Source organism: Hyperoodon ampullatus (genome assembly GCF_949752795.1).
Source record: "Hyperoodon ampullatus genome assembly, chromosome: 2".
Classification (NCBI taxonomy): Eukaryota; Metazoa; Chordata; class Mammalia; order Artiodactyla; family Ziphiidae; genus Hyperoodon; species Hyperoodon ampullatus.
The window spans coordinates 68,328,231-68,355,653 of record NC_136915.1 but is presented as its reverse complement, the minus strand read 5'-3'; the positions used below and the strand labels follow the sequence as shown (position 1 = coordinate 68,355,653).

The following is a 27,423-nucleotide window of genomic DNA, read 5'->3' as shown; positions in this document are numbered from 1 at the left end:
TCTAGGTAAGAACCCCAAATTTTTAAGCACACACACAAAAATTCCACCTTCAAGAATAGATAGAGATTTATGGCATAATAGTGGCTGCCATAAACCGTGAGAATATTTTGACTTTTAGAAAGCTGATTTCTGTACTCTCGTCTTACAATTATTTTTCTATAATATAACAATTCAGGGATAAACATATTTGCAATTTCATTTTCATTACACTTACAGATGTACAAACATCTCTCCTTCTAGACTGGTGAAGTTAAATTCTTGTCCTAGTTTGGTGTGTTTATTTGCATGTTTTTTCCCCAGTTGCCATCATCGTTACATCTTATGGGAGCAGTACTTCTTTGCTTGGGGGCTGTATACATTTGGCCCTTGGTTAACAGCTACTGGCTAGAATAGTTTTAACATCTTATGCTAGATTTTTGCTTTTGGTCATCTTTGTGAAAGCTGAGTCAAATTGGAAAGTGAGACAATGACTACAAATGTTTCAGGTTGACAGGACTCTTCAAAATTTTATAGCTTTTGAGGAAGTTAGAATTTGCAAAAGTGGTCAAAAATGCATTCTACAAAATTACTTAAGACATTTTCAATATCTAATCCTTGTGAAATGGCATCAGACTGATATTTTCATACTCAACATAAGATTCATAGTGGCAATTTAAAAAATTAACTTTTATCTTTGTTATTTTCGTTAATACTCAGATGTTACATGCTGTGTAAAACACTATTCTATTAGATTTGCTTGTCTGATAACATCAAACTTAGATTTTATCATTGGTGCCAGTCTGTCATAAGGAAGATTCATTTACATGAATCTTTACCAACATATTATTATTGTTATTTATTTTTTGCTCTGAAGTTAATAGTGAATAAAAATTCAATTTGTTGAATTAAAGGGAAAAAACACATCATGTTTAGAAAACTTCAATGGATTCAGCTATCTATGTTAAAAATTAAGCAAATAAAAACCACAAGATGGTAAATCTTCATTTATTACAGAGAATTTCTATGACACTGTAATGAGATTCTATAAAAGTGCAATAAGCATTAGATTATATAAATATAACAATATATGTTTTATTGAAAATTATGCTAAAAATATTTCCATCTACTCTCTCTCAAGCTTTTGTTTCCATTGTTTGTCATTATCCAACTATTTGCAAATATGATGTATAGTTGACATAATTTTTGAAATGTAAATATATAAACAAAGTGAGCAACAGTATGAGAATTTTGCTTTCTGTCCTCGTACCTAAGACAAGAATGATTTTTGGTCGAGGTCTAGTAGGATCAAAGACCTCATACTCCTCAATTAACTCCGCAGTCTCTGAGAGGTCTGTGTCACTTTCTATGGAGAATTGATGGATTGGAGGGAGCCGATCATACCGTCGATAAGGAAAGTTTGAATTTTCAGGCATTACTGCAAAAGAGTAAGATAACTTTGAAACGGAAAAAAAAGCACAATAAAACATTTTTTTGCACTTAACCAATTAGTTGAAGAAATTTAAAAATTAAATGAGTCATTTTTTTTCAACTGGAACAAGACTCCTGTCCCCTTAAGTCGTCAGCAAACTTTTCCTTAAAGGACCAGATAATCAACATTTTGGGCTTTGAGGAACAGAGAGTCTCATACTCCACTTAGTCAGGAAAACAGTTGTAGACAATAAATAAACAAATGGGGACTTCCCTGGTGGCTCAGTGGTTAAGGATCCGCCTGCCACTGCGGGGGACACGGGTTCGAGCCCTGGTCTGGGAGGATCCCACATGCCGCAGAGCAACTAGGCCCATGTGCCACAACTACTGAGCCTGCACTCTAGAGCCCACGAGCGACAACTACTGAGCCCGCGTGCCACAGCTACTGAAGCCTGTGCGCTTAGAGCCCGTGCTCCACCGCAAGAGAAGCCGCCACAGTGAGAAGCCTGAGCACCACAACGAAGAGTAGCCCCCGCTCACCCAACTAGAGAAAGCCCGCATGCAGCAATGAAGACCCAACATGGCCAAGAATTAAATCAATCAATCAAAATCAATCAATAAACAAATAAGCAAATGGATGTGCTTGTGTTCCAATTAAACTTTGTTTATAAAAAACAGGCAGTGAGCCAGACTTGGCCATGGGTCATAGTTTGCCAACCTCTGTCCTCAAGGAACTTTCTTAAGTACTGCCTAGTCTTGCTTGGTAGTTGGTATACATCCTGGTCACCGAAAATGGTGCTCCTAGAGTTTTGTAGCGCACACCTTCACAACTTTCATAACCATATGCAGCTGCCGATGGAGGCAATGCTTATGCACAACGTGTTTCATTTATCCATAAGTATAGATATGCAGTCACTATGATTCAGGTACTCTACTGTAGTCCAGTGGAATGGCTTGGTGGCATAATGCACAAAAACTTAAGGTTCTGTCACAAGACAGGTAAAGAGTAGCAAACGATTTCTATATTTGGAACATCTTTCAACATCATTTAACCTTACATTATCAATACTTATTATCTTTAATCTCCTTGATTTAAAAAGGTAACTATGAAGATTTAAATTTACATCTACAACAGCAATAAATCTTTGCTATTTATTGTCAGACATGTTAGTGTGTTGAGGATGATTCAATAGAAGAATAAAATAAGAGGTAGTCCTGTCCCCACAGAGCTTACAAACTAGAGCTCACATGCTTATATCTGCGGTATGCACACCAGGCAGGATAAGTGCTAAAATGAATATCTCTTATGGTAAACACCATAGGAGTTCAATTGATGGGTAGATCCATTTGGGCAGGAGTGGTAGAAAGACTGCAAAAGAGGCAGGACTTGAACTTCGAAAGACTAGAACTTGTGATGAAAAGTGGAAAGTATTTCTTAGTTGGTAGAAATGAAACACGAAGACTCAGAATCGGAAATACAAATGACATGTTCAAATAGATCAGAGGACAGAGCTGGCAAGCCCAAGTGAGGCAGATGCTCTCTACCAGCTATTGCTGTTTGATTCATGGATCTTTCCTTCCTCATCCATGCGCTGGTATTCAAGGAGGCAAAGAGAAGCCCTAACTACCCAAAAAGCACCTGCACAAGGAGACAGAGGTCACCTGGCCTGCCATGAGTAATCTGGCTAAGCGGATTACTGGATTTTAGCATGGCATAATACTCACATTTCCTCTGGAGATCAGGTAGAACTTTCCATTCTCTGTTGATACAATAAATGAGGTCATTGACTACTGATTCATGGAACTCACTTTAATTCCACGAAAAGAGTGAAGTAGTCTACAGATGACAGTGGGTATTCTTTTTTTTTTAAATTTTATTTATTTTTGGCTGTGTTGGGTCTTCGTTGCTGTGTGCAGGCTTTCTCTAGTTGTGGTGAGTGGGGGTTACTCTTCACTGCAGCGTGCAGGCTTCTCACTGCAGTGGCTTCTCTTGTTGCAGCGCATGGGCTCTAGGCACCCGGGCTTAGTAGTTGTGGCACGTGGGCTCAGTAGTTGTGGCACATGGGCTCTAGAGCGCAGGTTCGGTAGTTGTGGCACACGGGCTTAGCTGCTCTGCAGCATGTGGGATCTTCCTGGACCAGGGATTGAACCAGTGTTCCCTGCATTGGCAGGCAGATTCTTATCCACTGCGTCACCAGGGAATTCCCGACAGTGGGTATTCTTTAGAAAATTCTGGGAAGAGCTATGTCAGGAAAGGCACTAACAACATTATTCAGTTCTGCCTTGAAATTGAACTGCTTCACCCAATGCAGGGCAAAACTCTAAGCGTTATCCTTGATTAACTTCTTCCCTCACTCTTTGTATCTATTCCCATAGACTTCTCTCCAAAGCATATCCCAAATGCACACGTTTTTCTCCATCTCCACTACCACAACTCTTCCCCAAGCCACCATCATTTATCTGGACTGCTGTAGACTCTATGAGTTGCTTGCTTCTACACCACAGTCCATTGTTTGAAATGTTCTTTCCTTGTTGATCCCATGGCTGACTGCTTCTTGTCATTCACACCTCAGCTTAAATGTCACCTCCTATAAGAACACTTTACTGACCTTTTTTTTTTTTTTAGTTAGTTAGTTATTCATTTATTCATTTATTTATGGCTGTGTTGGGTCTTCATTTCTGTGTAAGGGCTTTCTCCAGTTGCGGCAAGCGGGGGCCACTCTTCATCGCAGTGCATGGGCCCCTCACTATCGCGGCCTCTCTTGTTGAGGAGTGCAGGCTCCAGACGCGCAGGCTCAGTAGTTGTGGCTCACGGGCCTAGTTGCTCCACGGCATGTGGGATCTTCCCAGACCAGGGCTCGAACCTGTGTCCCCTGCATTGGCAGGCAGATTCTCAACCACTGCGCCACCAGGGAAGCCCTTTACTGACCTTTTAATCTAGGGTAGCCAGCCAGTTAATTTCAAGAACATCACCCCTTATAATAATGCTCTGCACAGCACCTACCACTTCACCATTGTTTGTCCTCTCCCATTAGAATAAGTTCGGTAACAGCAGGGACCTTTCCTATCCGGAACTTTGTATCCCTGGGAGCTAGAACTATGCTTAGCACAAAGTTACTGTCCAATAAATACTTGCTGAACCAATAACAAAGAGAACAATCTTGCTGAAGTAGATGGTGCCCATGGAGAAAAGCCAGAAGATGGGTAGGTAGAGTGTGGCCACAATGTGGAGGGCCTTGATCAGCAGGGTAAAGGGTTTAGCTTTAATCTGGTAGAAAGCCAGTGGAGGTTTCTGGGGGGTAGAGAAATGACATGATGAAATATGAAATATATTTTTTAGGAAAATTAACCTGGTGGTGGTTAGAATGGATTTGAGTAGGGAGAAACTAGGAGCAGAAAGGGTAGCAGCTAGGAGGCTGTTAAAGTAGTTCACAGGTAAGAGGTGAGGGCTTAGACTAGAGGGGAAGTAGGGGAAATGGAAATGAGTGGTTGGATATGAAGGACACGATTCGGATTCAGATATGAGAGATGACAGAAGATGACAGTTCAAAAACAATTGCCAAGTGTCAAGTCTAAAACAATAAGGAACATATTGCACTTCATCCAGTATCTTTCTGCCCTCTCTTTTATGCTCCAGAAATACTGGGCTTCTCTCCTTCCTGTCTTTATCCTGGCTTCTTCCTCTATGTCAGAAATCTCTGTTCTCTGTTCCCTAGTATACTCTCAATCTCCTCCATCCTTCTCTAGTTGATACCTACTCACCTCTCCATCTCTTAGTATTAGCATATCACTTCTTCCAGGAAGCCTACCTTGAACCCCGGCTTAGGTGGGATCCATCTGCCTGTTAATATGGTTAGTTCTATAGCATATGGTATTTTCTATAGCATCCATTGTGCTTCTAATTATATTTTTAACATAGCATATGGTATTTTCTATAGCATCCATTGTGCTTCTAATTATATTTTTAACACCTGACTTCATCACTAGACTATAAGGGCAGGTGCCATGTTTGTTATTTTTTGGTGGCTACATTCTCAGTCTTAAAAGAGTGTCTGACACATAGTAGTACTCAATAAGTGGTTATTTTATTGCTCAACTGACTCATAGGCTGACTTCACGTAAATAAGAAAAGGAGGGCTGGTTTTGAAGCAAATATGATATGTTTGGTTTTGGACATGTTGAGTAAAGATGACAATGAGATATTCCAGAAGAAAAGCTCTATGGACAGTTGGAGCTATGGGACTAAAACTCTTATTCGTGAGTAATTATTTGTTCAATTGTATACAAACGGTAGAAAAAAATGGATGCTCACCTCATATTTACAGTACAATGCTTTAAAGAACTGTCAGCTAATAATTTATCCTTGCTTTTAACATATTTTTACCTAGGAAAGTAATTTGCTTAAAAATTATTAAAATGTTCTATTTCACGGAATAATTTTTCATGATAATTATATATTAGCATGGCTATGTCAATATTTCAGCAAAAAATGCATGAATCACTTTTTGTTTCTAGACATAATAATAGTGCTTAAAGTTACAGGGAAGTTAGCAATTTTGTCGATTTTAATAAGCTATTCTGTAAATCATAGTTAAAAACCTACAAAGCACACACGTGCAAAGCATTTCATAAAATAATATTTTATTATTATAGGATTAATCAGTTTAGAAACCATTTTCTGTCTTTTAGCCTACGTTCCAGATATTAAACAGTGTGATACAACATTCTTGTCACCATAGTATGTGAAAGGTTTTATTTGATGATTAATTAAAAGATCTCTGAGTTGGAATTCTGGTAAAGTACTAGCAGATATGGAGATTCTAAAATTAACTAGTGATTTCAGTTCTAATGAAAGTTAAGTCTACATTTTCCATTCCTATTTTAGCTTATCCTGCTAGATCAAGAGTTCCAAACTGGTCATCTGTGGGCCCAATGTAGCCTCATAGATGTACTTTGTTCAGCTCGACATTTTTCCAAAATTTGTGCTTGACTGCCTTTAGGCAATGATTGTTCACTCTAGTTCTGTTCTCTAGTTTGACCACAGTTTCCACCATTCTCTATTACATACTTGGCCTGCCTGGCTTCTACATATAATCAAGTCAAGTAACAGTATAAAATAGAAGCATTCAAATTTCATTTTGTTACAAAACAGTCACTTTATATAACCAGCTTTTCAACTAAGTGAATGTCACATCCTCTTAGACTTAAATTTAAGAACATAAAAATATCTTAGACTAAATCCAGTAATACCTAAGGTTTGTTAGTGCTTTAAGGTTTAAAAAGAAATTCCCATATTTATGTCACTTGACTTAACAAGGGCCAAGGGCATGTATTTAACATTGAGCCATATTCTAACATATGATGACACCCTGGGAAGGAAGTTAGCCCTTTTGGGAAGGTGTATGAACCCTTCAAGCTCACAAAAATATCATTTTGTTCACTTAAGCAGTAATTTACCAAGTGGTGTGCTGTAGTGGTAACTGCTTAAAGGTTCTCTCTTGAGCACCCAAGCCTAAATCACCTAGTGGTGATCCTGCATTGACAGGGAAGGAGTCTTCTCTCTGGAGATGTTTCTGAGATGACGTCATTTCTGCTTTTTCTCCCTGTTTGTGTTTCTTAGAAATTAACACACTCTGACTTTTCCCCACATCATGTTCAAATAAAATCTAAGTGGGTCATGACTAAGTAAGACAAAACAAACTAAGATTTATTTCCCCCTTGTATTTATTGCAAATAGAATTGTCTCCGCTTCAAATTCTGTCTGTATAACTGAAACTTTTCGTGGTACAATTTTTGAGAATGGCTTAAATTTTGAAAATAGAATGATTTGGGCCACTGGGAAAGAATTAATTGGTTTCCTCTGATTGGAACTGATTCCATTTTGCACATACTATTGTCCTTCTCAATTTTGTCTGGAGCCCAAAAGGCTGCTTGGCTGATATTGAACTAATTTTGATAAGCACATATTTCAGAAAGCTGGAATACCATGAATCTCCTCTAGTGAATTCCAGTTCTTAGTTCCAAACAATCCCTAAAATTGTTAAACAAGTTTATGCATCCCATTTCCTTTGTAGTACCCAAATGCCTAATCTCATACATTGCATTCAATAAATAAATCCTTCTTGAGTTAACTAGTATAAACTTTACATGCATTTATGCAGATGCATTAATATGAACTCTGAATTTGGAAACACAGTAATAAGTTAAATCTCTTCTGAGCTAATAAAAAAATGTTGTAGTTATACAATAACTATCAATTTTGTCTGTCATCTACTCATTTATTTGGAAAAGTCTAATTTGCAATTTTAAGAAAAATTCAGTTTGCTAATGTAATTCATTTTACAAAATAATGAAGTCAGGACTTCCCTGGTGGCGCAGGGGTTAAGAATCCGCCTGCCAATGCAGGGGACAAGGATTCGAGCCCTAGTCCAGGAAGATCCCACATGCCACAGAGCAACTAAGCCCGTGTGCCACAACTACTGAGTCCGCATGCCACAACTACTGAAGCCCCCGTGCCTAGAGCCCATGTTCCACAACACGAGAAGCCACAGCAATGAGAAGCCCGCACACCGCAATGAAGACCCAACGTAGCCAAAAATTAATTAATTAATTAATTAAGAAGAAAAAACAAAATTAATGGAGTCAGTAAAAAATTTCATTGAGCTTTTAGTGAAGTGCTGGACAACGGTATGTAATTTTGTTTGTCTTATCGTGGAGGTGATTAGAATTAGTAGCAGAGACAGAATAGTCACATTCCAGGACCAAATATCCTTTTAGGTGCTGGGAAACCTACTAAATTATATCATTGCCTACAGTTTGTATGATAGGTTTTAAAGAAAATTGCTCTAAGTATAAACTATTATTCTACGAATACATTACCATTTCTTAGAAAGGATCTCCGTGACTGCCCTCCATTGAGCGGAGGTAAGGTCTTCTTCTCCTGGCTTACAAATGAATCCCACTTCACCTTGTCACAGCCGCCTAGTTCCTTTACTTTCTGTAAACAATTTTCCAAGTACTCTACTGGGTCTTCAGGCTTAGAACACATCAGTCCATTCAAAAGGCTCTGAAATACAACACAATATGCCCACAGAAAATATGTTTTTAAACCACCTTTGTCAGAATAGTGTATATCCCGTCTTTAAATTCTGGGTTGTTTTGATTCTTTGCATTTAAAAAAAATAAACAATTAGAGGTGAAATTATGCTCTGATTGAGTAATTAAAATACCCCCTTAAATCCTTGACCAATTAGCTTTCAGCTCAGCATTCTCTGTCTTTTAAACAATTAAGGCCAACTATATTGTTTAAAATGGAAGAACCTTATCAATATGAGATAAACTGCAGTGTGTAAAAATGCTCTAGTCATGATTTATCTCATTCCTACCCATCCTTAAAGGCTCCAAGCCTCAGTTTCAGAGGGTTTTTTAAGGATTAAAAAGTGTAAATATTTTGTAAATATAATGTATTTTACATACATATAATGTATGTAAATATTTGTAAAGTACATATTAAGTGCCTGGAACATAGTAAATAATAAATGTTGGTGGTTGTAATCATCATCATCATCATCATCATCATCATGATCAGGAAGTCTCCCCTGAGCCCTCAGGTTGGCTTGTGGACCCAACACCCTTCCTTGGTGTTCATGATACCCAGAAAAAACTATCTTACCTGTCATTCATACTAAAACCACCAGTTTATGTGTTGGTCTCCTCTTCTAACCTATAAACTCTTCAACAATACAGTGTGGGTCTTATTTATTTCACAATATCCAGCCTCTGACACTTTCCCTCGCACATGGTAGGTACATACTGAACTGTTGTCTACTTAGAAAAAAACTTTCACTCAAAACATAAAGACTGAGTTTAAGTAAAAACATTTGATATATAATAAATCACTATAATATCCATTGAAATTACAGAGGAAAACCTGATGTCTGATATTTCATAAGTACTAATTTCTAAAAATGCTATAAATTTGGAAATGCTGATTCCTGGGAACTGAACTGATGTGCAAAATATTTTCCTTTGGAGTATTTCATGGAAAAAGCATAGAGGATTATTATCACCATTATTAATGCACAAAACATACACCCTTTGAAAAGCTGACATCTTTCCTAAATACAGTATTTTATTTTCAAATTATTCTTGTGCAATTTGCTCTAAATGGTAGGCAGGTCCTACCAGGTACATTTGTTCTCTGAAATCCTAAATAACATAGGTTAGAATGTTCAATCAGCGGAGTTCAACTGCAGAGGGAGCAGAAAAAACTAACCTGGGCATCCACACCCAGTTTGTATGTCAGGGTCTGTGCTACTCTCACACACAGATACACACACATTGTGTTTAACTGCTCGGATTCCCCCTACCTCAATGTAGCTAACTCTGTGGCAGGGCTTATTCTGTATCTTTGCATGCTTTAGCTTACCCAATGCACTTTCAGCCCTATGTGGCATTATCATCACCATTTATAGACTAGGAAATCCTGGCTCAGAGATGTTAGTGAGTTGATCTAGGTTACTCAGCTAGAAACTCGTAGGCCTGGAATTCCAAGTCAATGGTTTTGATTCCATATATTCCTCTCTCTGCATCTTGCAAAAATATGATATGGGATTTAAAAAGTGCCAGATTTTCTGTGCCCCATACATAATCCAACTGCAATTCGAGTCACTCAAGATTAGGTTTTTAGTTTTTTTATCCCTATTATTGCCTAAAATGAGTGAACGCACTCAATGAAGATTTTTTTTTTTACTGGAAAATATGGTTCCAGCCTTCCTAAACATATCTGACTTCACAAAGGGAACTGATTTTAGAAGGGGGAATTAGGTCCACTCCTTCATAGATAGTTTAAATCCATTCTTCTAATAGTCAGCCACCATCGGGGATCCAAAACAACGAGCAAACATTTTTTACTCGGTCTACTTGAGTCAACCCTTTGAGAACTTGAACAATCTAATTTGACTTGCCCCAGTATTCAAATTAATTGCCAAATCTTTGCTCTAAGGTACAGTGATACAAGATCAATATATACACCATAAGGTTAACTAGAGTTAAGAACTCATCAGGGGAAAGTGGTTTTTGTTTTAACATTTAATCTAAAAATGGAAACACATTTCAAACTTGAACCTACCAGAGATATCCCATTTAACCCATATGATGTTTCAAGTCAGAAAGAAATCTGAAAAGGTCCGTTAGATACAGCTAGTTGCTTGACAATATGTAGATTCAATAATCAATCACTTGGTCTACAATGATGTCTAGTATCCACAACTGTGCCCAATGTTTTGGGCTTGATAGATATCTAACTGCTAAACTTTGTAGGCCTAGAAACTTTGTATACCTACATTGTGGTTTTGAGGGAGAAAATCTCCCTCAAACTTAAAGCGTTTGGTTTAAGTTTGGAAACTTAAAGCATTTGGTTTTGCTGTCTACACTCATCACATGGAGAACTGCCAAGTTTTACTTCTCTCTTGTGCTGTGCACAGCACAGATTTTTCTTACTGGAAGGATGGAGCTTTTGGAGGTCACCAGCAGTCTCCTTCCAGCTTCCCATTGCCTTGGATTGCATTTAAGTACACTGTATATCTGTATTTCACCTAAGCAAGTTGACTTCCTTTTCTGGGTGTGCACTATTTTAAAACATCCCATTCATATGCAGAAAAGCCAAGGAAAAGCATAGCACCTGAACAAAAATGCCTGCCATCACTTATTTGCACAGTGTAGATTTTCATACACAAACTATCAAAATCCTCTGTGGTTACCAAGGGGGAAAAACAGTACTTACATTTATATAGAAAAAAGGTGTACTATTAAGAAGCGCTTTGCAATCAGGTGGCCCTGTTGCAGATGTTTCTAATTACTCTTTTAGGGATGACTGATCTCAGTAGTAGTATTTATGACAAAACCCTGCAGCTCTTCATCTCCATATTTAGTTTTTGAAAATTAAAAAAAGAAAAGAAAAACTCTTAACAAGAATCCTGCATAACCCCAAGACCTGTCCTTATGCAACACCTCCTGATTATTTTCAAATACTAGTAACACAATTGCTAGATTGCGGTTTCACATACTAGGCTTGTGCTCAGTGGGCGATTTACCTGGAAATCTTGTCTTCAGATGGACCTGAAACCGGTGGCTTATGGAGGTGAGAGGAAAATGGAGATCTGTAATTATGGCGGCCCATTTAAAGATAATTTGGGAAAACAGAGACAAAATTATTTTCCCAAGTAGTGTTATAAAATTCCTTTTAGCAGAACAAACCCCCCAAATAGGAGAAAGAGCAACGCATAACTTTTAGTTTACTACATCAGTCTACAGTCTATCATCTTTCAGAAATGGGGGAACGGGTTTCAGAGCTTGCTCTATGAAGCTTGGCTCGCTTCCTTTTTTTTTTTTTTTTTTTTTCCTTAACCTAAGTAAAAGCACATAGGATTCAGGAATGTTCTAAAATTCAAATACGAAGAGAAGGAAAGGAAACAAGACGATCCGCGACGTAGCCTATGGTTTAGAACTAACCAAGGTTCTAGTTCATCCATCAAGCCTCCTCTCCCACATTCCCAAAGTGTTCCCCATTTCCCGGGTCTCTGGTGCAGATGATGCTGCGATGCGGTCGGAAGACAGAGCAACAGGAGTCACGCCCGCCTCGCCACTCCCTCTCCGATTCGCCTTCTCTACGTGGGTTGGTGAGGGCAGGCGAAAGCTATGGGCTGGGGAGGTGAGGAAGGAGAACCATCCCTTCCAAGGTGACGGGAAAACGTGCTCAGGAGTTCATTCACCGAAAGCGCAGAGCAGCGCTGGGTGACAGCCAGCCGGGAGGTAGCGCTGCACTTGATGGGTTTGGATTTGTTTTTTGCATCTTCATCCCTCTCCCCCAAGCTGTCCCTGTGGAGGGCTGCTTTCGTCCTCACTTCCCCGTCAACGCGGGGGTCCCAACCCTCGGCGCGCGAAGGGACTAAGGCTCTCGATTCGCAGTTCCGAGTCCTTGCTGGCTGCTGGGCGCCAGCGTACCCACCTGGCCTGATCCTCGCCCCCGGAGAGCGCGGCCGGCCGCTGCCAGCAGCCCATTCTGGGGGTCCACATGGGAGGGATGCGCTGGGGGCAGCCTGCTTCCAGAACCCGGTTCGAAGACTGAAACTTGATTTTCGAGATGGAGGCTTCTGAGTCCAGCCTTCCGACAAGGACCCCGCAACCCGCCAGACAGGCAGCTACCCCTGGGCAAGCGGGCGAGCAAGCTTCCTCAAGCGCCTTCACTTCCGTGCCCCGCGTCGGCAAGGTGGGACGGCGAGCGGCCTCTCACCCCGAACCCCGGGGATGCCCTCCCCGATCCTCCCTTCCTCTCTGCCAGAGCTAGCCCCCTACCTCGAAAAGCTGCGGGATTTCCCTCCGGGCCAGATACTCCTTGGCTTCGTTGGTGTTCATGGCTGTTCCGCGCGCGCCCTGGGGCGCAGGCGGGAGGCTCCCGGGTTGCGGCGACCTGGGCTGGGGCTGGCGGTGTCCTCACAGAGCACCGCGCAGCCCTCGCTCTCACACGCAAATACGCGCTCGGCTCTGCCTACCCAGGCCGGGACCCCCTCCGCCTCTCCGCGGCGACTGTGGTCTCAGCGCTCCCACCGCCCCAGCCTCGGTGCTGGTCCCCACGCCGGAGCTGCGGGCTCGGAGCCGCGGCTTCCCGGGCTCTAGGCTGTGCGGCCGCCAGCGGAGGGGCGGAGGGAGCGGAGGAAGGAGAACAGCGCGGCGGACGCCAGGCAGCAGCCCGCCCGCCTGCTTGTCCCGCTCGGCGCGCCGCGCTCTGAGCCTCCCGAACCCGGTCTGCGGGCGGCGACGACGGCGGCGGCCAGTCACGCTGCTCGAGCGGAGCGGGGCGCGGGGGTGGGGAAGGGTGCGCGCGGGGGGCTCGCAGTCACGCCCCCCGTGTCACACCACCACCGGGAGCCGCGCTTCCCTGCGCGCGCCGCCCCCGGGACGCAGCAAGCTGGGACCAGGTGGCCAAAGGATCAGAGTCGGGGTCTGTAGCAACGTGCGACCCTTTCACCTCTCCCGAACCCCCCGACCCCCATCCCCGCCACGAGTTACTCGTGCATGCCCGAGGAGCTCCCAGGAAGAAACCTAACTGTCAAAGAATTTATCGTTTATTCCTAAGGTTACCGATCCTTCATAACAGGGAGCTGGGAGTAAGGAGAAAAGGGGACTGAGGGTGTTGACTCCATCCCCTTAAGATAATTTTTAGATCTTGAGTATTTCTATCCTTCAGGACCGTTTTGCTAGCTGGTCTCGAATTTTTCTCTGTTAGTGTTACAAATCCTTACAGATTTCAGAATAAGGCCTTACAGTGAGGCTGAAATCTTCCCTAACAGAAGAATTAGTAAGTAATCAACTAGTTAATTATGTCTATAGAGAGGAATGGGAAGGTGGAGGCGAGAAGTGGGTGGTGGTTGAGAGCCGGAGACTGCTTAAACTGGAAACATGCTTGATAGGTGACTGGGCGCCACGGTTAATCCGATCGGAGTGTGCTGTTGGTGGACCATGGGCCGATGGAGCACCCTGGGGTGGGTATGGGTTGATGTGATAAACCAGCGTTACGGGTCAAGTATCTTCCCATTTCCCCCATTATGATGTCTTTTCATTGCCTGCTTGAAAATGGTCCATGCCACCCTGGGAACATGACCTCTAATTCCCTACAAGACCCAACACGTGGGAGGGCATGTCAGAGGAAAGGAGGCTCTGATAGGCATTGCCATCTGGGATCAGGCCAGGGAGAGAGGCAACACTGCCACTGCTTCCAGAAACCAGTGTCTGGATGTCCATTTCATGTTCATCTTTTGCAGATCTTTTCTTGGTTCTATTTCTTGTCACAGTAAAGACTGCTACTCATGCCTTCACTATAGCTGCAGTTTTGTTTTATCCAGGGAGGGAACTCAAGAATTAATTGAGTTTTGTAAAGTAAATGAAGTTTTCTGAACAAGTGTTTCTGAACAAGTGAAACCATGTGTCATATGGCAGCCTTAAATGAGGCAGGTGTTCCATAGAAATTGGTTTCTGCCCTCAGCATATGCCACATCATTTATAGTTCCAGCTTCTGACGTTCTTTACCTTGTGTAAGAGCAGGTTTTGGCAGTAGTGAAGCATTGTCTGTTCCCTGTGCAACAATGCTTGATAACTACCAGGATCCATGGCCTGAAAGCTTACTTTATGAGCAGGCCCAGCTGAGGCAAAGCACCTAGGACTGAAGAGGCCACTTTCTGCAGGACCTTTCAAGGTCACCCTTTATAGACAAGAATCTGGCAGAGTACAGCTCACATCTTGTCTCCTAGGGAGGAGTGAATCCTGAATGGATATATGATTCTAAATGCACTTTAGTGTAGTCAGGCAAGGATGGCAACTTGCTTGTATAAAGAGAGTGAATAATGAAGACTGCATTGCACTAAATATTCTAAATAGCCTGAAAAAACATAGTAGCTGGAGATATGGCAGATTTTCAGGTAGCCTCATACACTGACAATCAGTGCTTTTTGGTGTGTTCCAGATGTACGAAAGAAGCAAGTATTCACAATTACTTTTGCAAAGGGAGTTGTAGCCTATTATGGAAGGGCTATATGGGGGAAGTGTAATGCTTAAAAGCCAGGCTGATTGTTTGGAAGAGAGGGAATAGAAAGGACAAGGAACAACAAATACATTCTTGCCATGGGAAAGCTGGCTCATTGCTCCCTGATATGGAATTCTAAGGGTGGGTAAATAAAGGGTTTCTTTGTTTACTTGGGGATACATCGTTGCAAAGAATCAAGATGCTTACTGCTTACCTAGTGTCTCCAGGCAGAATCTCTTCTGCTCCCACATTGGGAGAGTGTGCTGGGTTATACAGCAGTGAATAAGACATACATAATTCCTTCTGTCAAGGAATATACATTCTCCTGGAGAGTGCGTGTAAGAAGTGCAGATGGACAATAAGCAAATAAAAATGCAGAAACAACATAAGATAGTGATAAATGAAGAGCAGATAAATAATTAACCCCTCTCCCACCAAAGACACAAGTGAGAACATATCAGATAGTGATAAATGTAATGATGAAAATCAAACATGCTTAACTGTTGATTTGATGCAAGGGGGTGGAGTCCAGATTCTTTGCTGGAAGTAGCAGAGCAAGTGGGAATGGTGATAACCTTTGAGGTGATAGCTAGAACTTTCCAAAGATCCAGACATCCTTGAGGAGGAGCCTCTTGGTGGGAATGTTTCTCTAGCTCATTGCTGACACACAGGCTATGTCTCAGCAAAGGACTGAACCTTGCTCTGTCGCTATTAAGCAGCTGCCTCAGGGTAGAGACCACTGGCTGCATCCACTTGAGAAGGCTCAAGGGCTCTGTACCCAGGGCAGCAACTTCCCAAACCCCACAGAGATGGTTGGAAGCCATGCTTAAATGCTCATTCATTCCTAACAGATATTTATGCCATTTATAATTTAAATAGGGCAAGTTTAACTGCAGAAAATTTTACCGATAAAGTGTCAAATATTTCTCAGTTGCAGTTCCTCACCCCAGGAGAGGAGTCTAACGGGATCTACCACAGGCCCTGATATAGTTGATAGTAATGATGTCATGACAAGTTTGGTCATAATACAAGGTAAAAATTCATCGAGTGTTATGAGTCAGGCATTGTGACAAGCACTTTATAAAGTATATTGCATATGCCATATTTAATTCTCAAATCAACCTATGAGATATGTATTACTTTCATTATGTAAATGAAATAACTGAGATTCAGAGAGCCTAATTCCAAGATTCTACTATAGTTACTATCAGTCCAACTGCAAATCCCTGTGCATCCTCATTCCTTAGAACTTCATCATCACCATGCCTTTCTATGTTACAAAGGCTTGCAACCTTCCATTCTTCCTTTCCTATTCCCTTCCTTCCGTTCTTTATTTTTTAGCAGATGTTATTTTGTATTTGAGGGGAAATGTATTTCAAAACACAAGTACAACAACAAAACATGTATAACAACAAGTTTATCTCTACAGATTTTCTAATTGTTTAAGGTTCTTTTCTATTTGAAAGTTTTTTCATGGTTCAGAGGTTGAAAAGACAACACAACATTCCTATTTATTGAAATCTTGAGTGTTGAATTTCTCTCATTCTGCACAAAAAACCCCCAATATCTCCCTCCTAATTATCCTATTTCCCTCACTAACTGACAACTCACTGGGCTATTTGTATTTTCAGGGCCATTTGTAAATATTTTGTTTATCCAGAAAAAAATCTAAATAGATAAGACTTTTCATATAGTGTACATTGGCCTGATAAGTGTGCCCCTTATTTACAGGATTTTTTTTAGAAGATCTTTCTTAGGCTTTTACTTTTTTGTAAATGTGGAGTATACATACTGGTCTGTGAAATCTGGGGTAAATGCAGGCTGAAATAATGATGTGTAACACAACTCTTCAGCCAAAGCAGAATTTCCCTATGTTCTATTTCTTTTCTCCACACTGGCTGAGTAGCTGAGCCAGACACTTGGATTCTGGATCTCAAAGACCTCTAGGAATTTTGGGGTTAGTGGAGGTTAGAGGTAAGAGATTGAAAACTCTCCTACAGTGTCTGAAAGCTTTAGGAAAATTTCCAAGTATATAATTTATAGACTAAGAATAGGAAAATCCCATATATTTATCTATCTATTCATTAATATGTTCATTGATCAAACAATTATGAAATAACCTTGTATGATCCAGACCTGTGTCTGGAGCTACGAATACAAACAGCAAGACTCAAAGGGTTCACTGTCTAGTAGGGAGACATGGACTTGTAGTAATTAAGTACAGGTAAATGTAATACTATGTTTTAATAATATGATAGAGGTAGAGGTAGGAGGTAGACTGTTATGGTGGGGACACAAAAGTACATGACTCATATAAATATGTATATGGTAAAAAAAAAAAAACACTTAGAACAGAACTCACACACACTACTGGGGGAATGTAAACTTGCACAACCACTTTAGAAAACTGGGAATAACTATTGAAACTGATGTATTTTTATATTCACCAAAAGATATGTATTAGAATTTTCACAGAAGCACTATTTTAAATGGTCCTAAACTAAAATATACTCCAACGATCACCAACAAGTAGAACACATAAGTTGTGTTAGATTCACAGCATGGAATCCTATAAACAATGAGGATCAACAGTCTACAGCTACATGTAACAACATGGATGAGTCTCACAGACATAATATTGAGTAATCACCAGACACAAAATATACAAGCTGTATGATTTCATTTATATAAAGAACAAAAACAGGCCAAAAAAATCTATGCTGTTAGAAATCAGGACAGGGGTTACCCATAGGAGAATGAAGTGACAGAGAGAGCTCAAGAAGAATTTAGGGGAAACTGATCACGTTCTGCTCCTTGATTTGGGTGCAGGTTACACTGGTGTGCTCATCTTGTGAAAATGCACTCAGCTGTGCAAATAGAATGTGCACTTCTCTGTGTGTATATTAAACTTCAATAAAGACATATGTTGAAAAGTAAAAGATGGTGAAGTATGGGATTCAAACCCAAGACCATCTCATTCTTAAATCCCATGCCGTCCTAACAGTTCCATGCTATTTTATCATTTAATAAGCAGATCAAAAGTGAATTTGCAATTCGTGGCCCTTTGCTTGTGCCTTTATTATTGCACTTAGAGTCAAATTGCTGCTCTCAACACTATGTTGTTTGTAAGTAATGATTTACTTACAGTTTAGTCTTTCTCACTGTAAGATTCTGAGCTTCTCATCAGTAGGGACCATGTCCTAGAAATCTCTATTTTCTCAGTGCTTTGGACAATGTCTGGCTTAAAATAGATACGCATGAATGCAGGAATGAACTATCTGTGTCTATATGTATAGAATGCTTAGGACTCAGCCAAAGAAATTTAGAAAGATATCCTAGCAGGAAAAAGTAAGCTTTCTAATATTTTTTAATTTTATTTATTTATTTATTTATTTTTTTCGGTATGCGGGCTTCTCACTGTTGTGGCCTCTCCCATTGCGGAGCACAGGCTCCGGACGCGCAGGCTCAGCAGCCATGGCTCACGGGCCCAGCCGCTCCGCGGCATGTGGGATCTTCCCAGACCAGGGCACAAACCCGCATCCCCTGCATCGGCAGGCAGACTCTCAACCACTGCGTCACCAGGGAAGCCCTCTAATATTTTTTAAAAACAAATAGGTTGAAACCTTTTTAAATTGCACCATGATGACTTGAAAGAGTTAATGCCATTTGTAGGGATTCCTGATTTACCATGTGGGAGTTCAGGTGCTGAGAAAATCTAACTCAGACAATGTCTTTGTAAGGTCTAGAAATATAATGGTTTATAAATACATGATTAAGCTACACAAATTAAAATGAAAACAGTGTTTTATAACCACTCATTCAGTCAAATATTTCTTGAGTTCCTAGTATGTGCCAGGCACTGCTGTGCTACTCAGCACATAGACAAATAAAATGCATGTGTATAACATATATCTAGAAGGTGGAAACAATAAAATAATATGTTATAAATCATATATATATATTTTATATTTATAAAACATATAGGGTGTTAGAATGTGATAAATACCATGCGAAAAGAAAAAGCAGAGGAGAGTAAGGAGGGCCAGAGGACAGTTTCAGTTTTTTTTTTTTTAATTTATACAATTTTAAAGGTTATTTTTCATTTACAGTTATTACAAAATATTGGCTATATTCCCTATGTCATACAATACATCCTTGAGCCTATCTTACACCCAATAATTTGTACATCCCATTTCCCTATCCTTATATTGCCCCTTCCCCCTGTAAGCACTAATTTGTTCTCTATATCTGTGAATCTGCTTCTTTTATTTTTTATTCACTAGTTGCTATATTTTTTAGATTCCATATATAAGCAATATCATATAGTTTTTATATTTGTCTGACTTATTTCATTTAGCATAATGACCTCCAAATCCATCCATTTGTTGCAAATGGCAAAATTTAGTTCTTTTTTATAGCTGAGTAGTATTCCATTGTGTATATATACCACATCTTCTTTATCTATTCATCTGTTGATGGATACTTAAGTTGCTTCCATATCTTGGCAATTGTAAATAATGGTGCTATGAACATTGGGGTGCATGTATCTTTTCGAATTAGTGTTTTCATTTTTTTTCAGATATATACCCAGGAGTGGAATTGCTGGGTCATATGGTAGTTCTATTTTTAGTTTTTTGAGAAACCGCCAAACAGTTTCCCACAGTAGCTGCACCAATTTATATTCCCACCAACAGTGTACAAGGGTTCCCTCTTCTCCACATCCTCATAAACATTTGTTATTTGTAAACTTTTGATGATAGCCATTCTGATAGCTGTGAGGTGATATCTCATTGTGGTTTTGATTTGCATTTCCCTGATGATTAGCAATGTTGAGCATCTTTTCATGAGCCTGTGGCTGATTACAATTTTAAATAGAGTGGTGAAAGAAGGTGTCATGGAGAACATGACATTCCAGCAAAGATTTGAGAAGGTGAGGGAGTTAACTCTGTCAGTTAACTGGGGGAGCAGCCAGTTCAAATATCCTAGGGGAGAAGGATGCCTGACATGTTTTGGCAGCAGCAAGGGGGTGGGTTGACTGGAGCAGAGTGAAAGAGGGGAAGGGCAGAGGGGAATGCGGCCAAATCACGTAGGACCTTGTAAACCTAGTAAGTTCTTAGACTTTTCCTTTAAATGAAATGGGAAATTAATGAAGGGTTTTGAGCCAAGACTAACATGATCTGACTTATATTAAAATTTTTTAAATTTTATATTGGAGTATAGTTAATTTACAATGTTTTATTAGTTTCAGGTGTACATATATCTATTCTTTTTCAGATTCTTTTCCCATATAGGTTATTATAGAATATTGAGTAGAGTTCTCTGTGCTATACAGTAGGTCCTTATTGTTTATCTGTTTTATATATAGTGTGTATATGTTAATCACAACCTCCTAATTTATCCCTCCCCCCCCACCTTTCCCCTTTGGTAACCATAAGTTTGTTTTCTATCTGACTTAAATTTTTAAAAGGCACATCTGTCTGCTGGTTTAGGAAGCGGTCAGAGGGCAAAGGTAGGAGCATGGAGAACAGTTGGGAGGCTATTTGATTCAGATAAGAGATGAAGTCAGTAGAGGCGATGAGAACTGGTTAGATTCTAGATATATTTTGAAGATAGAACAAACAGGATTTTTGGACAGATTGCATGTGGTATATGAGAGAAAGAGAAAACATCAAGGATGACTTCATGTTTTTTGGCCTGAGGGTAGTAGATTATTAACTAATTGGCCACAAGTAGCTTGCTAACTTAGAAAAGCAGATACATGGAATGGAATTTTGACTTGCTCTGAAGGAGGCCTGGCACATGGTGAGTTCTCTCTGCTACTCACTGACCAATTTTCTGTTTTCATACACAACCTTTGGCTTAAGTGCGGCCATCTGAGCTCATGTTAGGTTAATGTACATGTCACAGGAAGTCAACCTCTTGTGCAAGTAGAAGAGAGGAATTTCCAGTTATTTCAGGAACATATTTGGAACTTAATGTTTTAGGATTTCAATGTCCACTCATCGGCATGACTATTTTACCTACCAATGGGAAATCTGTAATTCCATCAAATCGGGTCTTCACCAGTCAACCTAATTTGGCTAAGATAAGTACAAATAAAGAAACAACTTGAGCTCCAAGGAGTTTCTAAATTTAAATGCTCTAGCTAAAATACATAGAGAAGCATTTTCATTTTGACTTAAATGAATATTCTGACAGAAGTTTGAAGTAAAAGCTTTTCTGAGTCTCATAGAAGCCCCAGAGAAAAATAAATCTATGACATCAATTTATGTTTATTTTTGTTTGTTTGTTTGTTTTTGCGGTACACGGGCCTCTCACCGCTGTGGCCTCTCCCGTTGTGGAGCACAGGCTCCAGACGCGCAGGCCCAGCGGCCATGGCCCACGGGCCCAACCACTCTGCAGCATGTGGGGTCTTCCCGGACCGGGGCACGAACCCATGTCCCCTGCATCGGCAGGAAGACTCTCAACCATTGCACCACCAGGGAAGCCCCAATTTATGTTTTTAAGTTTGTTTTCACAGAATGCAAAGAACACATTTGAGTTTTTATTATTCTTTTTTATCATTATGGAAAAATGACAATTCTGTGAGCCTAGAGGCCTAAAATTTCTAAATCACACATATGTGTCAGAACCAGTATGCCCTTTTAAGTGTCTACATTGCTTATTTTTGTCTTTTTACTGTATCTCTTATGAACAGTCTATTAGTAATACATATATTAATCAGCTTAGGATGAGTAAGATACAATCTTTCCAACCAAGGAATGAAATGTGCTGTTTCTCAAGAGTCACAAGACATTCATGTTGGTGTGCTAGAAATTTTTAAAACTTACCAGAATTTACCATCTGCTACTGTTTTTTAGAATCTTTTTCATTTAGTCACATTTTCTCTATTAACTGTTCTTCTATAATACAATTAATTAGCCTTCACAGTGTTTTTCTAATTAAGTGAAATCATAAAACTAAATATCTAGTAGAGATAACATGGGCAGTGGCTAATTTAAAAAGGTCCCTTCCCCAAATAAATCAACATTTTAGATTTTGCAAAGGAAAACTAATACTAAAGCATTTCTCCAATCATGTCACTCTCTTGTGCAAACATTTTAGTGGTTACCATTGTCTTCAATGATAGTATGGTACACTAGCCACCTATGGCTATTTAAATTTAACACATTATTTAATAATAATTTTAAAACAATAAAATTAAAACTTTAGTTTCTCAGTTGAACTAGACACACTGCAAGTACTAAATTGTCATGTGTGGCTAGTGGCCACCATGTTGGATGGAATTAGATATAAATATAGATATACATATATCTATATTCTCTCATCACAGAAAGTTCTTTTGGAAAGTGCTGGTGTAGAGAATAACTTGTAATTTTTTTAGCATGGAATTCCAAGCACTCCATTATTTCATTCCAGTTTACCTTCCTAGGTATATCTTCCAGTATACTGATCACATGTGACCTATGAATCCTATACTTTTGTATTTCTGAGCCCTTACTTACTTGATTCCCTCAACTTATTATTAATTTCATCTGTTTTCCACTTAGTGAAATATTCCCATAGCTACAAGGATCCACTTAAATGTACCTTCTTCATAAAAGCCATCTATATTCAGCCCTGGTGGATTTAAGTAATTTCTTTCTTGGTGTCCTTGGTGTTCTCTAGAATGTGCTTGTACAGGTATCCCCTGGTTTTTGATAGTTCGCTTTACACAACTTTGCTTTTATGAAAGACTTGCATTAGTACTTGTTTTCTCTAACCAAAAGAAATCCAAAGATTTTTGCTTTTACTAAAAAGGAGAAAATAAAAAATGGCATTCAGCACTTGTTTCGTAGCTAGTGTTATAGAGGCAGCACATGACCTGTGCAGCAAGAGTGGTACCACCAAGCGCCTTCCCTGGGAACTGCACTCAGCACCCCAGCATCAAGCTGCCATAGCTTTGAATTGTGTCTGTGAGCATCTGTGCTTTATCGTGATTTATTTATTATCTTTCAGCATTCTTTTTCTTTTTCATCAAATTATAATTGACCTACACTATTATGTTAGTTTCAGGTGTACAACATAGTGATTTGATATTTTTTACATTAAGAAATGATCACAATGTCTAGTTACCATTTGCCACCATACAAAGTTATTACAATATTATTGACTATAATCCCTATGCTCTACTTTACAACCCTGTGATTTATTTTTTAACTAGAAGTCTGTACCCCTTAATCCCCTTCACCTATTTTACCTGTCCCCCCCCCACTCTCCCTTCTGGCAACCACCAGTTTGTTCTCTGTATCTGTGAGTCTGTTCCTGTTTTGTTTTGTTTTTTAGATTCTACATATAAGTGAAATCATACTGTATTTGTCATTCTCTGTCTGACTTATTTCACTAAGCATAATACCCTCTAGGTTCATCCATGTTGTTGCAACTGGTAAGATATCACTCTTTTTTATGGCTGAGTAATATTCCTTTGTATATATATATACCACATCTTCTTTGTTTATTCATCTATCAATGGATACTTAGGCGGCTTCCATATATTAGCTATTGTATATAATGCTGCAATGAACAAGGGGTGCATACGTCTTTTTGAATTAGTGTTTTGATTTTCTCGAATAAACACCTGGAATTAGAATTCCTGGATCATATGGTAGCTCTATTTTTAATTTTTTGAGGAACCTCCATACTGTTTTTATAATGGCTGCACCAATTTATATTCCCACCAACAGTGCACAAGTGTTCCCTTTTCTCCACATTCTCACCAGCACTTGTTATTTCTTGTCTTTTTGATGAGAGCCATATCTTGATTTTTTTGTGCATCTGTTAGCAAGATGTGTCCTAAGATACCTGCTTCTTTGCTTTACACCATTTTGGCTTACAAATTACTTAATAGGAAAGGTCTACTTTCAGAGGGTGTGGAAAACCTGTATCTCTATTGTACCCTGTATAGGATTTATGTACTTTTGTTCCTATCATCTGCTCCAGCCCCCAAAGTATGTCTTCATGGTTGTAGCACTATACAGCTCATCACAGTGTCATGTACATGAAGAATACTCTAAAATGATGATTTGAGTAATTTATAATACATTTAAATATTACTTCTTCTTCAACCCCATTTGTTGATATGTTTTGAATTTGTAAATTTATTTGCTCCATGATTTTTTAGGATGATCATTTTCAAACCTCATCTCCATTGACTAGCCTAGATTTGGGGGTGGGGGGCAGCAGAGGGTTTTAACCATATCAAGTTATAAATACAAGTTTCTCTTTTCATGTCTGTAATTCGATGCTTGAGCATTTCAACTGCCTTCTCTATTATCTCTCATGCCTATAGCTAGAAAACAGGATGCAATTTAAGCCAATCAAACAGAGGGTCTACTAATCTCTGATAATTGGTGCTATGGGCTAAGTGTCTTTTTATTCATCTGCCACTGGTCACTGGTTTTGCAGAATCACAATCATCAGAACAAAAAAAAATGTTGTTATGACCTTGTTTCTGCCTTTCTGAAAAACTGTTGGCCATTACTACATTTCCATTTTTAAAGCAAAACAAAGCCTCTCACCGGTTAAACTATTATCAATTTATAAGTTCCAAATGGATTCCCAGACGTCATCACTCCTCTCATCTCTAGAAAACACAGCACAAGACCATGGCACATTCCTTTTAGGGAAATTTTGAATTGTGTTTCTCTTGTCTTTCACAACAGTCTCACTTGTAATTTTTCAGAAATTGGCAGGTGTTATTTGTGAAGATTATTCATGCTAACGAAATGTTGAAAGTCCCAACTTTGGAACTGCCTTTGTGAAAAGAGAAGAGGAAGTTTTTGTCAATCTCTGTTATCCTGAGTACATGTCTTCAAAAGAAGGTGTTTCCTAACATGACCCTGGTGGCTTCGTGGCGACAGTCATCCTGATATCTTTGGACTTGATAGCTACCATTCAATATGAGTAGAAAGAGAAAGTATTCTTATGCTCACCCTGAAGTCAATGTATTCATTAAATGCTCTTTGAATTTATTACAAGCACATATCAACTTATCTATCTGCTGGTTACACCAATGACCTGTCAGCAGATGTCTTCCACATCTGTTTATCTCCAGCCCTAGCCTCTCTCCTGGGCTCAGTTCTGCCATTAAAACAGGTTGCTAGATACTTATTCTTTCATTCAGCTAACATTTATTGATCACATATATATGCCAGACACTGTGCTAGGATTTTAGGAAACAAAGACACAGACCGTGTGGCAAAATGCTCATCATGTCCACAGAGGAAAAGGCTACTAAACCAAAGATGACAATGCAGCAGAGGACACTAGAGCAGAGTGGAAAGAGCATAGGCTGTGGAGTCCTAATTTCCACTCTTGTCTCTTTCTTACCCAGCTATCTGATACCCACAGGTTATTAACCAGTCTAAGCCTCAGTTTTCTCTATTACAAAAGTGAGAATATTATTCTTTAACTCACTGAGTTATTTGAGGCTTAATGGAACTGGTAAGTTCAGAGTTGAAGCTCAACCTAATTCTTTGCCTCCAGAGTCCATTTTGTTGCCTACTGAATTTCTTATTCTATCTTTTAAGACCCTGATCTTAATTATCCACTGTTCCCTCTCCCACATTGTAAGCTCAAATTAAACTGATTCACTTCCTGTTCCTTGGAAACATTTGCCTGATGCCTTTTTCCTTTGCTCAGGCTCTTCTTTCTGCCTGGAATAGCTCACCAATTCTGCACATCTAAATTCTTCCTGCTTCAGGGCTCTTGATGAAATATGATCCTCGTCATAAAGCTTTCCTTGGTTTCTGCAGCATGAAATGACTGGTTCCCATATAATCCTGTAGAATTCTGTTCAACGTTTTTTAAATGTTGTTTTTATGAGATGTGGTACATCAAATACTAGAATGAGAATGATAATTAATATCTATGCATTGAATTATTATAACTGTGACAACAGTTTGTCATTTGAGCTTGTGGAAGATGTGGTGGAACAATCTTATCCCTGAAATAAAAAGAAACTAATGGAGTGTGGAATGGGGGTGTTCCTCCTTCCCCATATTCAATCCTCAATTTGCCCTTACTTTTCTCACTTCACCACTTTAACTTCCCTCTCATTGTCTTCAGGAAGCCACTTCTATGTTTTAAAGTAAATTAGAAATGGTGGTAATAAACCAGACCTAAAAACTACCTCATATAAGTCTTTATGAACCACTTCAAAGTGAAGTTGCTACCTTGGTTCTTGGTAAATATGGGTTTGCTGGCTTATTTTTCCTTGAACCATCTTTCAAAAGTCTTGAATTCTTGGAAAGGTATGAATGTCTAGAGCTTCAAACTGTTTTAATTGTTGAAGAAAGAATGGATTTCACTGGTAATCTCATTTGCTTCATATGTCATTAGACCATTCAACCAGTAAATACCTTGAATCTTCATAAGCAAGAAATATTTTCCATAGCAGCAATTTGGTACCTATTGTTCTAAAGTTTGAGAATACATAATGAATTAAATTCAGTGACAAAGTAACTTCACCTTCTGTGTCTGTGCAAATGTTAGTAAAGTTCATAGGTTCCTATTAAATTCTTAAGCTCTCTGATGAGTAAACATGATTTGATGGTGAACTATCACCACTCTCATGGCAGTCATGAGCATCCAGGCAGGGACCAGAAGATGCTGGATCAAACCAGTGAACAGCCCTGTATAGTTTTACATGTCCACTGATAGTGCCAATTGTACCTTGTTTTGTAGTAATGGCCATCATCTTCACTTTTACATTAATATGAATATGTATGAATTAGCTGTACAATATGAATGTATTGAATATGTACAAATGGTTTCAATCAACTCTGTGAACAACTCTGACTATTAATCCTAATTCACAGACACACTTTCACATGCCACACAATGGAGCAAATGAGCTCTTCCTGTTTGCTTCCTTATACTCTTTCTGCTAGAAATTTTAGAACAATTTTAGTTGTTGATTTAGCAACTCTATACATTAAATCTCAAAACCGTGGTCATTTTATGTCTTTATCAACCAGGCTGCAAACTTCATAGCATAAATACTGCCTCTTTTTTTTTCCTTGAGACAGTTACAGACTTTGTTCTTAACTTTCCATGTTCTTTAAAATTTTTTATTTCTGTTAATAGTAAAAGATATTTTGTACTCAATGTCTCTGCTATATATTTCCTACATTCTCTATGATTTTATATACTATTTTTTCTTGCTTATCTGATCTCTTTATTTAAATAAAATTCTGAACTATTTTATTCTGTATAGAAGGCCTATATTATTCAACTGACCCATGGATAACGATCTGCTGATGGCCACTGCCCACTGTTGAATGTCTATATGAGGCATTTCATTTTGAAATATCTGATCCATGACAGTGTCAGGGACTGGTGATATAATTGTACAAATCTGCTTTCTATGTCAACTCTACTCACATCCAGCTGCTGCA

At 39.3% G+C, this 27,423-nt stretch overlaps 1 protein-coding gene across 6 annotated transcripts in view; it reads right to left on the bottom strand.

The window, feature by feature from the left end:
• AK5 (adenylate kinase 5) overlaps positions 1 to 12,822 on the bottom strand; it is a gene marked incomplete at both ends in the record, with an annotated part of 246,350 nt that extends 233,528 nt beyond the window's left edge. For all 6 annotated transcript variants that reach the window (XM_079727384.1, XM_079727385.1, XM_079727388.1 and 3 more), the window contains 3 exons: positions 1,247 to 1,414; positions 8,287 to 8,473; positions 12,763 to 12,822. In XM_079727384.1, coding sequence (XP_079583510.1) covers positions 1,247 to 1,414; positions 8,287 to 8,473; positions 12,763 to 12,822 — 415 coding nt within the window. The remainder of the gene's footprint in view (positions 1 to 1,246; positions 1,415 to 8,286; positions 8,474 to 12,762) is intronic.
• Between the last annotated feature and the right edge of the window lie 14,601 nt (positions 12,823 to 27,423).